This window comes from Zingiber officinale, chromosome 2A, assembly GCF_018446385.1.
Source record: "Zingiber officinale cultivar Zhangliang chromosome 2A, Zo_v1.1, whole genome shotgun sequence".
NCBI lineage: Eukaryota > Viridiplantae > Streptophyta > Magnoliopsida > Zingiberales > Zingiberaceae > Zingiber > Zingiber officinale.
In genome coordinates this window covers 150,119,911-150,133,550 of record NC_055988.1, presented here as the reverse complement: position 1 = coordinate 150,133,550, position 13,640 = coordinate 150,119,911, and the positions used below count along the sequence as shown (strand labels likewise).

At 35.6% G+C, this 13,640-nt stretch overlaps 2 protein-coding genes across 5 annotated transcripts; both read left to right on the top strand.

Moving 5' to 3' along the window:
• Positions 1 to 1,255: 1,255 nt before the first annotated feature.
• Positions 1,256 to 4,977, top strand: LOC122042659 (aspartyl protease family protein 1-like). Of its 2 annotated transcripts, XM_042602898.1 has the most exons (11): positions 1,256 to 1,642; positions 1,740 to 1,863; positions 2,848 to 3,083; positions 3,223 to 3,447; positions 3,542 to 3,677; positions 3,762 to 3,835; positions 3,911 to 4,010; positions 4,082 to 4,139; positions 4,268 to 4,339; positions 4,423 to 4,720; positions 4,805 to 4,977. In XM_042602898.1, exons 1-10 carry the CDS (start codon positions 1,332 to 1,334, stop codon positions 4,671 to 4,673), a joined length of 1,587 nt encoding a protein of 528 aa, XP_042458832.1. In that variant the 5' UTR covers positions 1,256 to 1,331; the 3' UTR covers positions 4,674 to 4,720; positions 4,805 to 4,977. The 2 variants fall into 2 exon arrangements, with proteins under 2 accessions (XP_042458832.1, XP_042458831.1); XM_042602897.1 differs by having other exon boundaries at positions 4,423 to 4,977.
• A 1,434-nt stretch (positions 4,978 to 6,411) lies between these two features.
• LOC122042658 (5'-3' exoribonuclease 2-like) lies at positions 6,412 to 10,953 on the top strand. Of its 3 annotated transcripts, none has more exons than XM_042602896.1 (9): positions 6,412 to 6,582; positions 7,013 to 7,135; positions 8,555 to 8,635; positions 8,774 to 8,862; positions 9,009 to 9,083; positions 9,708 to 9,769; positions 9,856 to 9,915; positions 10,001 to 10,198; positions 10,562 to 10,953. In XM_042602896.1, the coding sequence occupies exons 2-9, from the start codon at positions 7,013 to 7,015 to the stop codon at positions 10,639 to 10,641; spliced, it is 768 nt and encodes a 255-aa protein (XP_042458830.1). In that variant the 5' UTR covers positions 6,412 to 6,582; the 3' UTR covers positions 10,642 to 10,953. The 3 variants fall into 3 exon arrangements, with proteins under 3 accessions (XP_042458830.1, XP_042458829.1, XP_042458828.1); XM_042602895.1 differs by having other exon boundaries at positions 6,414 to 6,582; positions 7,010 to 7,135; positions 10,001 to 10,372; XM_042602894.1 differs by having other exon boundaries at positions 6,415 to 6,582; positions 10,001 to 10,372.
• The last annotated feature ends 2,687 nt before the right edge of the window (positions 10,954 to 13,640 follow it).

Here is a 13,640-nt window from a genome sequence, read left to right as displayed (position 1 = left end):
CTTTACTATTTTATCTATTTTTTCTAATTTTATTGACTGAATATTTTAAAAATTCAAACACTAGGTGTGTGAGTTGCATTGGCAAACTATGCTTGACTTTTGCAAATCAAAAACCTAAAAAGTCAAATGCAATTTATGTACGCATCTAAAAATAGACTAGTATATTGTCCCCGAGTCATAGTATCATAGTAGGATATTCAGAATGTCACCTAGATATTTACGGTTCGAACCCTAGTTACGATATATTTTTAAGATTTTTTTCTCCAAATAGAGGACGTAATCAAAGAATGCTGAGCTTCTAAGTTGACCGTCGCATGTGCTTTCTGATTTATCCTAGTGATCGATAGAAAATTTCTATAAGATCAGATCGACCAATCTAGAAATAGTCATGCTATATATATATATATTTGAGCATATTATTTCATTTAAAAGATGACTATACATCTCTGTCGGTCAATCTTTAGATTAGATAAAAGAATATAAATTATTAGATTAATTTATAGTAGACCTAAATAAATATGGACGGATTTTTTTTTTCTCTAAAGACATATAGTCGATTGGACTTAATCTTCCATTTCATTATAATAAATTTATTCTCCTTTAACTAACTAAATACCAAAGGAGGACGTATTATTTCATTTAAGATATATCATCCAAAATTTCTTAAATTTTAATACAATTTATTATTAGTATACTAAAAAAAAAAAGCTTCAAGAGCTATTCTAAAATTTGTACTATTAACCTGTTAAAATACAACATCATCCTACTGACAATCTAATTTATTTTCTAATTCCTTCCTAAATAATATCATTAAACTAATAATCTTCATATGGTCCACTTGTCTTGAAAAATGACCATTAAGACAGGGACCTCGCAACCACTAGATTTGACTCTTCATCATTTACTTTCAGACAAATAATAATATATAATTTCATCAAATATATTAGTGATAAATAATAATAATAATAATTTTGGACACTACAGTTTAAAAATACCTAACTAAAGTTGTAAGAAATAACAATATTCAAAATTAGCAAATAGTATTTAAATTAGCATTTATTAATAAAGAAATTAATTTTTTGGAGGAGGAAAATAACCTTCGAATACGTGAAAGTATATGCATTTTTTCTATTTTTTTATAATAAATTTATTGTTCCTACGCGTTGCGCTCAGTACGGATTTGGCAAGTCAACAACGGCAACCCTCCTTCGCATTCAACGACCTGACTCGGTCTCTTTTTTACAAATGCCTTTCTTTCTTCTTTACTCGCTTCATTTCTTGCTTTCGATTCCAGTTCCCATTCCAATCTGCCCCTCCGAATCTCCACCGCGATGGCCTCCGCCTCCTCCGCCGCCGCAGGTGCCGGAGTTCTCCTACTCCTCGCATCCTTCCTTGTCCCGGCCGCCGACGCGGCCGGGATCGGCTTCGAGTTCCACCACCGGTTCTCCGACCGCGTGCGCGAGTGGGCGGAGGCACGCGCAGTTCCGGGCGTGTGGTGGCCCGAGAAGGACACCGTCGAGTACTACGATGCCCTTGCGGACCACGACCGCGCTCTCCGCGGCCGCTCCCTGGCCTCGGGAGACGGCTCCGTGCTCAGCTTCGCTGATAGCAACGCCACCCTAAGAATCAGCTCGCTCGGATTGTAAGCCCCCTTGTATTTTCCGTATCCCCCCTTCCCTCCCTCTGGTGGCGTTTTGACTCCGATTCTGTTGTTCTTTTTTCTTTGGATTGGAAATCAGCTTACATTATGCCTTTGTTGAGCTGGGTACGCCGAATTTGACGTTCTTTGTCGCCTTGGACACTGGGAGCGATCTATTCTGGGTTCCTTGCGACTGCCGGCAGTGCTCCTCGGTCACTTTACAGGTAAAATTATTGATTCTAATCCTTTTTAAGTTCGTTGTATCCCGTGCACTCAACATCTTACAGATACAGATTGAACACCAACGTTTCTTACAAAACACTGTTTCTGGTCTTTTCGGTGAAAGAGAGGAAAGTTGTTGCATATATTCCTCTTTCTGCACGACTTGGAGCAAAGTACTTGATTATGCCAATGAATAAAAGGGATACAACTGATCATTGACACACGGACACAAAATACAATTTAAATAAAACCCTGGAAGAATTTGCTGCGGTATATAGTGTAGCAGTGCCACTTGTTTGATACTACTCGAGACACCTAAAGAGAGAAGAATTTATTCTTTCATCTCCTACTCTTATGATATTGAAAACTAGCGGAAATTGACAAACTTTCACCTTCTTGTTGTCGGTACTTAGCAGGCTTTACATATAACATAACTGTAGATTTTGTTGGAATATAATGAAAAAGATGAACGCTTTCATACTCTGATTTAGGCATTCATATCATTTGATTGAGTCTAGACTGAGATATTTGGACAAATGTAGCCCCTCCATGAATCACTCAATAAACCAATCTCTTCGCTAATTCTATCATAATATAATCTTATAAGGAGAGAAGTGAAAAGTATTATGTACTTAAACCAGTCTTATTTGATTAACGGAATATACTTCGACAAAATATTCTCTCAATCGTCTTCTTGGTACTTCTCTTTTTCGATACCCTTTATTTTGTGCATATTCTTCAACGATCTGCTTAATTTATCTTTGCCCTTTACAAACTTTGCCACTGACCTCATTTTGATGTTTGTTTGGCTAGTATCCTGGACACTATCATTTTCTCAGTTTATTTATAATCCATGCTCCATAATTTTATCTGAACTTGCAAATATTTTCAACAAATTGTCCCTGTCTTGCTTATGAACTTCTACTAAGAGTACATAGGTCCAACGCCGTGGCTGTTTCTCATGTTCTGAACTTGAATTGCAACAGAATGGTGAATTTAACACATATAGTTCTAGTAATTCATCAACGAGCCAGAAGGTCTTCTGCAACAACACTTTATGTGATCAGCCAAATGCATGCACTTCAGCAACAAACAGTTGCCCTTATCAAGTTGACTATTTGTCTGCAAATACTTCATCTTCTGGGGTTTTAGTAGAGGATACTTTATATTTGATGACGGAGGGTCCAAGCCCTCAAGTTGTTGAAGCACCAATTGTGTTCGGGTACGTTACCCTTCTGATAGTACAAATCATTTGCGTTTAAGGTTTTTATATTTCATTGACAAATCCCTTTTGCTCGATCACTGATGCATGTTTCATTCATTGCATCTAATAGTACACTTTTGTTGGTTAAATTGTGCAGATGTGGAAATAATCAGACTGGTTCATTTCTAGATGGTGCAGCTCCCAATGGTTTGTTTGGCCTTGGTTTGGATAGGATTTCTGTCCCTAGCATTTTAGCAAGTAGGGGATTCACTTCAGATTCCTTTTCAATGTGTTTTGGATCTCGTGGAATTGGAAGAATCAATTTTGGAGACAAAGGCAGCTCAGATCAACAAGAAACTCCGCTAGTTATGAACAGCAGACAGTAAGTGTTTTCCTTTTATTTACTGAGAATGAATATCCCTCTGATTTTGAATGCATGATCCTTGTCTAATTTCATTTGTAATTGTCATTGGCAGTCCAACATACATAATCAACATAACTGAAATTTTTGTTGGGACTACCTCAATTAACATTGGGTTTCCTGCAATTGTGGATTCGGGTACCTCTTTCACATCCTTGTCTGATCCAATGTACACATTGATCACTCAAAGTGTAAGCCTCTAAACAATATTTTGAAAACCAAATTATTCACCGTGTCATTTACTATTTCTCCTGATTTTTTTATTACTTTGTCAGTTCAATGCTCAAGTACAGGAAAGACGTATAAATGTCGCTTCAAATTTTACTTTTGAATATTGTTATGAACTTAAGTAAGTATATCTAAAAAACACATTTATTTGCCTCTGATTCAAGGGATATCATCAAACACATGTTTTGTTTTGCAGCACGACACAGACTTCGATTTTCTTACCTGAAATAAATTTCACAACAAATGGGGGAAGCGTCTTTGCTATAAATCATCCAATCATTTTGCTTCGATCACAGGTTGGTAAACAAGGATATTGTTATGTTTATTCTGATGAGTTGTGAATCATATCATTCTCTGTCTTACACAGACTATGGTTGCATATTGCCTAGCTATTGTGAATCTCGACGGGATCAATATATTTGGACGTAAGATTTCAACACCCGAACGTATTTAAATGCAAGCCTTGCTGTTTTTCATTAGAAACAACAGCAATCCTAGTGAAACAACCAGTCTTTGGCACCTAACGTGGTTTTACTGATATGCTTCAATGCAGAAAACTTCTTGACTGGTCTTCATGTCGTCTTCGATAGAGAAAGGCGCATCTTGGGGTGGAAGAATAGTGACTGTAAGTGTGATTCCATGAGTGACACATTGAGCACAATTATTCTGAAACTTTTTTCAAGTAACAGCAAGTTTTTCATCTTTCAGGCTTCACAGAGAACACTAGTACCCTGGCTTCTTCTCCTGCACCTGTCCAAGTTCATGCTCCAGCTTCTTCTTCTTCTTCGGGTGGTTTCACTCAGGAAGCAACGAACTCTGGGGGAAACAGTTCTCAAGTTCCTACAAGTTCTTCGAGTGACTCATTGCACTTGAAGACCATGTCGAGTTTTAGCACGGCGATTCTAATGCTCTCTTTGGCTTTCGTCTGGCAATCCTTCTTAGGAAACACTACACCTTAGCTTCATCCAAAGCTTGACCACACATAGGCTACACAGGAAAAGCTTGATCATTATATATATATATATATATATATTTCTTCCCTACTGAATTTTACATTCTTTTGGGTTATTGATGTATAATCAAAGCTTGACCACACATAGGCTACACAGGAAAAGCTTGATCATTATATTTATATATATTTCTTCCCTACCGAATTTTACATTCTTTTGGGTTATTGATGTATAATTTGCAATCCCTGGTATAGATTGTAATTGATTGTGTTGAATAACTAGAAATAAGTATAGTGGAGCAAATTTCAAACCACCCCCTCCCAATGTTTAGTTTTTAAAAATATCACTAAGTTTTTAATATTGCCAATTTGCTATCGCGTCAAAGTGTATCGTTTTAGTTCATTGTTAATAAAGAGATTTATCCCGCGGAAGGCACTCTCATTAGCACGTGAAGTTGGAGAAGCAAGCTCTACAAGCGCTACAATAACTTCAAGAGCATGACTATAAATATTTATAAATCAAACTTGTTCGTTCCATTTGAGATTTAAAATTCTATTATTTTTTTTTAGTATTTTACTATTGCACCGCATCCATGAGCGCGTATACTTTCCACTTATCTTACGAAGAGAGGACCTTTTGATACGAAACAAAACTTGATACTAAGGGTGAGGGCATTTTGACAATAATAAAAACTTGACAAACATTTTAAAGGTATAAATACATTAGTTTTGAATTGTAGTGTGCGCTAATTTTGCAAAAATGTATATCATATAGAATGCACTAATTTTGTAAGATTTTTAAGTGTGCTAAAACTAATAAGAGTTGCACCAAATTTAAGTTGTCCACGCAATTTGAAATCATTAGCCACTTTATTTTACATATTTTAAAAGCTTAAATATATCAATTAATTATTAGTAATTTCAAAATTTATTAGTAATTCCACAAGCGAAACAATCAGTGATCTAGAGTTCGAGACTCAGTTACAACATATTATTATGAATTTTTCTCATCATTAATTTTTTCTGATTGTTTTATATAAAAAAAAATATAGTTCTCTTTAGTTTCATATCTTAGAATTGACAACACTATGATTAAAAAAACTTCTATAAATATTTTAGACCAACAATGTTAAAAAAATATACTTTTCTTAGTTTTTTTTACTAAGACAAGTATAATATTAAATTAAAATAATTTTTTGCATAGGGAAGCCCGTTACAATAGTCACTATTGCATAGGTCTGACAAATCATACCCAAATAATTAATTCTTGGTTTATAAGGATGACATTAGAAAATCCAAACAATTTGAATTTTCAAAGACCCAAATAATTTATATATTATTATATTACACACGCAATGCATGTACACGATCATACTAATATCAATTAATTATTAAAAAAAATGATATACTCATCTTAAACGATCTAGTATCATCGATGTTATGATAAAATATAGCCAAAAAAATCCTATGATATTTTAGCTAGGGGAGATCAGGCTCGAGATATTTTTCTTGTATCAATTAATTATTGTATCAATTAGCTATGTTTTTATAAGTGGTTGACATTAATTTAAGAAAATTAAAATATTTTAGTAAAATCTTTTGTGGAGCCGCTGTGGATAGAAATGGCTAGAAGATAAGCATGAAAGCGGACGAACGGTGGTGGGCTCCACGTGTACCGATCACCGTACATCTCGATTATACTACGGTGGAGATTTCGTTGTCCTTGATGGTAATTAGCTGCTCGATGAGGGCAATTTAGTCGATTCGGTTATGAACGAACCCTAAGGCGGAAGAAGACCCGTCCTCTCGCTGCGTGGCGGATTGGTATATGAGAAGGAGCGGTTGCGGTGCGAGCTCTTCCCAGGGCGTAATAGAGGTATACGAGCCGTAGAGGGCGACGAGCGGCAGCGAGAACCGAGGTAGGAGGTGGCGTTTGGTCGATAAATCTTACCTTTTTATTTGTTCTTTTGAACTCATTCTTACATGATTTCGATGCCGGCTGCCACCGAAAAGGTAAAAGTTTGTCCTTTTCGGACTTCAAGGGATTCGAGAAGGGAGAAAATTAGAGGAAGATTTGACTTGTATGACTGTTTTTGTGCTTCGTGTTGTTTTTGTTGCTTGATTTATTTTTTTCTCCACATGTGTATCTATGTGATTTCTTGCTTTGGACTCATGTTTGCAAGATGTATCTGTTTTTATTTGTTTGTGACTTTTCTTGGCTTTATGCTGGTGTTTTGATTATATTGCCCCTTTTTTTTTTGGTTTCATATCAGCTATTGTTATTTTCCCCCTTTTCGAGCTGACTAACTTTTGATTGGATTCATTATTTTTCCGTGTGTGGATTAGTAGATGGATCGGTACCAGAGGGTGGAGAAACCAAGGGAAGAGACCCCGATCAATGAAAATGAAATCCGTATCACGACGCTGGGGAGGATGCGCAACTATATCACGTACGCTACCAGTTTGCTTCAGGTATGCGCCATTTGGTATCCCCGTTGTTAGTCATATTGTTGTGTTTGTAGTTTCCTGAATATTTAGCAAGTCTTTTTTTGACAAGCTTGGGTCACTAGGTTATTGAAACTATCTGTTGGTGTTATAACTTTAAGCAGTATAATTTTTTTTTCCTACCGATATTAGCAGGGATCTGTGGCAAACTAAATTCTTTTGGGCTGTCTTATTTTTTATAAATATTTTGAAATGAATAATGAGCATTTCCAGCACCGTTGGATTATGTCCAATACATGGTTACATGAACCTAGATGGGTTGCTGCAACAATAAATCTTCCATATAAAACTAGAGAACAATCTGATGAAGTCTAGCTGAGAGATCAAGATGAGTAGGGGGTTTTAAATTTTCAACGTCTATAAATATAACGTTGAGAGAACTGATGCACTGACTGGGTAACGGAAGGTATTATGTAAGCTTAAATTGAGGATTTAGCCTTTTCTGCTGTTTCAGTGTTCAACCGAATGCATATGTTGTACCTTGATGAATTCTTGCTCCCTTTAATGATTGAATACAATGAGTGTTGTTAGTTTCAACTATTTGAAGTTAGCTATGTGAAATTTATTTTGATATTAGATTTTATTAGGTTGTATCATTGATATTCAATTTTTCTATAATTATTTTTAATGATGTCATCTCAGCCCCTCATATCTCCAACTGTAAAGGGATTCTCGATTTCTCTCTCTCTCTTATATATATATTTGTGTCTTTGAAGTTTGAACATTTCCATATTATCTCAACCAATGTCTTAACATTTTATGAGCTACATCTAGTTACCCCTAACAATATTATTTTCACTTTATCTTTTATAGTAATATCCATACATCTATTTCATTACCATAATTATTTTTGAATATGGCCTTTCTTAACTGCCCTACATTCTGATCAATAAAGATAGTTGATCATATCAAAATCATACAGAATATTTTTTTTCTAGATTAAGGGATACATTATGATCACAACACTACAGAAGCTTGTCCCAATCTCAGTTACTCATTTATTATACTAATGTAGTTTCATCAATAATAATTGGCACGGTATCGGAAATTTTTAATACTTGAATATAAACTACAAATCAAGTATCCTCCACCCTGTCCCATCATTGTATGCAGTTGTCTTTTCACTCATTAATTTAGGATCGTTTCCTTTTGCTGATCTAGATGTAGGCAAGATAAAATCAATACGACCATATTTTGCTCTCATGAGTGCTGCATCTCAGAGATGAAATCATGTATGCTTACTTCCTAATGCTTCAATAATTCCACTATTTCCATGTTTTTCTAATGTTTCCTTGACTGACATTTTCACACAATCATTCACCTACTAGTTCTGGAGTTTGGTTGTTTTTAGTATTGTTGATGTTCTTCTTTCCTTCATTTCTAAAGGAAAAAAATTCAAATGATATTGTCTTGAAGGCGATGGGGAGAGCTATCAATAAGACTGTTATGATTGTAGAATTGATCAAGGTATTCCCTTTGTGGTTTCTATTGTCTTCTGCTCTAAAAAGATTAGTATTCTCTAAAAAGAATTCTGGTTCAGTTTGCCAGACAAAATTAAATGAAAGTTGTTCAACTCATTGGATTTTACCTATAATGATGATTCAGAGAAGGATAGTTGATCTTCATCAAAATACTGTGATTGGATCCACAGACATAACTGACACATGGGAACCATTAGAGGAAGGCTTACTACCGTAAGTAGCTATTTTTGTTGAATATTAAAATTTGAAAATTTGGAGAAAAGTTGGTGTGTAGTGTAGCAGCATAGTTGAATTTGTTTCACAAAGTCAAAATTTGATCACGGAAATATTGCCTAATTACTAACTATACAATTTTCCAGGCTGGAGACTACTAGACATGTTTCAGTAATCAGCATAACTTTGTCAAAGACAGAACTGGATATATCTGCTGTTGGGTAATTGAATTCCTCAAATCTCACAAATGTGTCAATGATAGTTGAAATTAAAAGTTTATTTTCTGTGCTTTTGTTTAAATTGCTGAACCACAGTCAATTCGTTATTCTCTGTCAATTGGTTCTTCCTGTTGGAATAAGAATGCTATGTTTTTTGTCCCGTATTTTCTTTTGGGTGCTATGATTTCTCATATAAATTATTTTAGACAATTGGGTTATATTTTCCATCCAATTGGCATATTTTTGGCTGTTATTGATTTAACAATGGGATCCTTATTTAGGACTGCTTTCTATCAATAATTTTTAGAAGAGAATAAATACTATTTGGGAGTGACTTTGAGAAATCGTTTGAGACATTCCCTTGTTATATTAGAGTTTAATGTCTTTTTTCTGTTGATATTCTTCTTAATTTCATTTTTTTTCTCCTGTAAATGAGAAAAATATAAGTAACTCCAATTGATGAAAATCACAAGCTAAAGACTATGTTATTTGTTTTCTGTTCTGCCACCTTTTACAATGTTGTGAATCAAAAATCTTTCCATGTTAGAAGAATCTTACTGCTAGAGTAACTACATATCTTGTCCCTTGAAATTTGCTTCTCATTAGTCCTCATGTTTCATTTGCTAGGTATCAACCTCCTTTGCCCAGAGATCAGGTGAAACCCTTGGCTGAATTCAACTATGAAGGAGGTAAATCTGTGCATTGATCTGCAATCAATTATACCCAATTAAATACTCATGCAACTTCGGTTCTGACATCATCACTACTGATACAGAAGACTCTCCTTCTGGTCGTGAAAGAGGCCGTGGTGGACGTGGTAGAGGAAGGGCTCGTGGTACGCATGAAGTAACCTTGTGAGCTATTATCTGATAGATGCAAACTAAAAAGTACTTAAACGACTCAATTGTGTGTGTATTCAGGTAACCGTCCATCCAATTATAATGATGGAAACTGGGACAGTAGAGGTCGAGGATTCGCTAGAGGTGCCTATGGCCGCAGCAGAGGCCGGGGTTACCGTGGGCGAGGCAGAGGTGGTTATGGCGGACAGCCTGATTATCAGCAGGAAAACAGTGGTTACGCCTACAACGATGAGGCTCCCATACGGAACCGTGGTAGAGGTGGTTATGGTGGACAGCCTGATTATCAGCGGGAAAACAGTGGTTACGCCCACAACGATGAGGCTCCCATACCGAACCGTGGTAGAGGTGGTTATGGTGGACAGCCTGATTATCAGCAGGAAAACAGTGGTTATGCCTACAACGATGAGGCTCCCATACGGAACCGTGGTAGAGGTAACATCGAATCATCTGAATTTAAGTTTGAAAAATAGCAAAATGGCTGTTTTGATCCAAAGAAGCAGCTTCAATTTTAATACCATATGTCACAAAGAATATGCAATATACCTCAGTCGACACCTCTCTTTGTTCACTACAAACAGTTAGGCTGAACTAGTACTTAAATAGGGCATGTTTTGCTTTCAGCTCGTGGACGAGGACCGGCCCGCGGAAGGGGTGGCAATTCTCGACCGAATGGTTCGATCCGTGAAAGCACCGGAGCCTAACTGGATCGGTCTCGTTCACTATGTTTCTACTTGTTGACTCTTGATGGATGCCTGCTCTTAATCGGAAGAGATTGTAGTTCCAGTGATTACTTTGTTAGTCTTGCGTTGTACTTGTGGATTCCAAAGGTTTAGGCAGCTGCTACGTGTTACCATTTTTATTTTAGGTCAATTGTAGGGTCTGATCAGTAGAGCAGTACATTCTTTTATTTGTTCAAGAGGTTTTATTTATGATAAATGATCTAATTTGGAAAAAAAAAATGTTCTGTAAAAATGAGTGAATTTTTAGCACATTGATTGACTGCTTTTGTGTGATTCATGTGCCTGCCTAATTTTTTAAAAATTATAAATGTTATGTTTGATTAGTGGAATGAAAATGATAATGAATTTATTAGTATTGTCAAGAAATGAATTAGAATAAATGTAGATTATAGATTTGTGATTTTAAAATAAACTGCCTTTTTTAAATCATCAATTCATTCATCTTTCATTTTTTTTTAATCAAAAGAGCTGCGTACCCCATCAACCCATGTAAAACAATAAATGCTACCAGCCAAGCCAAGTCTGTCATATAGATAATTGCTATAATATTATGGTAGCAACTATAAAATTATAAATTACAATAATTATAGCAATTAGGGTCCATAGTTACTAACACTATAACAGCTATTATAATGCAAACTTAATTCTGTTATATAATTGAACGATCGATTCAAAATTCAAGTCATAGTAGGAAATAATAATGTTGCATAATATACTCGAAGGCATCAGTGTGAGGTGCGCTTTTCATAAAAATTAATAAAAGACGCATGACACTAATGTAACAATAATCAGAATATAGTTTTATCCCAAGTTACTTATACCAATCCTTTTATATTATTCTGTTATATTCTTTATTATATTATTATTTATATTTAAATAAATTTTATTTTATTTTATTATTATTAATTAAACTTTTTTATTAAAATACTCACACACAGTATAATCTTAAACTTATCTACTCATGATTCAGAATGCAAATGAGTCAAACTGCTCACGAGCGACTCAGTCAAAGTTATGTAACATTGATGCGTATGTGAAAGGGATAAATCATGTGATTTCAAAAAATATTTTTTTTAGCTTTATAAAATAAGTGCATAGCGGAATTAGGAGTAATAATGAATAAAAAAAAATAAACACAAGCGGTTTACTTGATTTGGAGCCTCCGTCAACTCTTATTCCACGACCCACGATCTCTCGAATCATATCAATAGGCAATATACTAAAAAACTCTTCCGAAACCACCGGAAGAGTAAATTGAATACAAAAATAATAATAAAAAATATATAACAATCTTACACTTCCCTTTTACCGAAATAATAAGTATACACAATAATGAAATTTGTTACCAACTCTAAGGATGAAGATCTGGATGCACTAGGGAGTTAGTGTCAACCTTTCGACAGTGACAATGTGTAGTAGAGCATTAATATAGTCGTAGTGTGGAGACGAATTAGTAGACTGAAAATAGTACCTCGTATGCAGGGATGAATCCAGAAAAAATAGATGGACTGGACTATAGATATGAAAGGATTGGGATAAATAAAAAAAATCTTTTTTATAAAAGATTAATATGTAAAAATTTTATTAGTAAAAATATAATAAATTATAATAAATAATAAAAAAATATTGTTATTCATATTAAATTAATTTTAGACTTCTTGGATTTTCAAGATCTTATTTAATTATTAAACATATTTTAAATTTTAAATACCAGACCTCGTTGACCCAAGTAATTGGAGAAAAATAAATATAAAAAAAATATTTTGGAAGGATGCCCCCTCTCTAGACATTAATGTTATAATGTTGCGATGCGTATGAAGCGTTGCCGCTTAGAAAAATAGTTTCTTCACATCTGGTTGTCTAAACACGCTCTTAATTATATCCTATGAAAAAGGTTGATAACACATCCGCTTTGAAACTTTTGGCCTTCGCAAGCTTCCACCTTTACCTTCTGGCAACTCCGACTCCGACAAGCCAGGATCCAGCGGCTCCCACGGGCCACACGTACCAGGAAATGGATCGAACTGAGCTTTTCTCCTGCGCCAAAGTGGCGGAGGATGAGACCAAGTTCGCCTTCGGCAGCATTGCTAACAAGGTCGATAAGTCTTCCACCGCCGGAGCGACCTCTAACTTGCTCGATGCTGTGTCTCACTACACGAAGATTGAGAAAAATAGTTACGGATGACGTATCTGAAATAATGGCGAAGGGTGAAGGAACAGAGACTGCTGTCACCTTGAAGACAAAGGAAGTTGGTGCGAAATCAAAGGAAATAGAAGCTAAGAGGAAGTGGCTTGGAAGTAGAGACGGTTCTCAAATAGGGTTGGGCTACAACTCAGTACAGCTTGAACATAAATCCGTCTCTGCTCGTATGGAAGTTGTGTTTGTTCTGTTGGCGGAATACTTTTTTTAAAGTGCGTTGAGAGCGCCTCCAACCTCGTCGAAGGTGCCTCCAAACGCAAAATTGATTGTCAAAATTTTGATTGCAATAAGCTACGTGAATTGTAGTTTCTATCTTCTCAAGGGCGCCTTCGGAATGCTCTGAGGCACCTCTGAAGCACTTTGAGGGGTCTCCAACATACTCTAGGGCGCCTCCCCGCAGCAAGAATTTTATCCTCAAAGTTCATCTACACGAGGGCGCCTTTGTTGGATCCAGGGTGCCTCTGCACCAGTCTGAGACATCTCCGAACACCTCTAAGACACCTCAGACATTGTTTATCTAAAGTTGCTTTTTGTATAGAAGTTGTTTTTTGTATACTAAATTCTGCAATACATGTTAGTCCAAACAATAAAAAATAATCTATAAAACAGAGAGTTAGCACAATAAAATAAAATGATTATTAATTAAATTCGATCTTTCTGAGACCAGGATCTAGTCATGATCTCAACTTAGATTTTCAAAATGAATTTAAGTCGGACTAACACCTAAAGTCCCTAATTAGGATTCGCCCTCACTGGATCA

Coding starts and splice junctions, on each gene's coding strand:
- LOC122042659 (XM_042602898.1), top strand. CDS start 1,332: ATGGCCTCCGCCTCCTCCGCCGCCGCAGGTGCCGGAGTTCTCCTACTC. Junction 1,643..1,739: donor AGAATCAGCTCGCTCGGATT/GTAAGCCCCCTT, acceptor ATTGGAAATCAG/CTTACATTATGCCTTTGTTG. Junction 4,140..4,267: donor CGGGATCAATATATTTGGAC/GTAAGATTTCAA, acceptor GCTTCAATGCAG/AAAACTTCTTGACTGGTCTT.
- LOC122042658 (XM_042602895.1), top strand. CDS start 7,013: ATGGATCGGTACCAGAGGGTGGAGAAACCAAGGGAAGAGACCCCGATC. Junction 7,136..8,554: donor ACGCTACCAGTTTGCTTCAG/GTATGCGCCATT, acceptor TCATTTCTAAAG/GAAAAAAATTCAAATGATAT. Junction 9,770..9,855: donor TGAATTCAACTATGAAGGAG/GTAAATCTGTGC, acceptor CTACTGATACAG/AAGACTCTCCTTCTGGTCGT.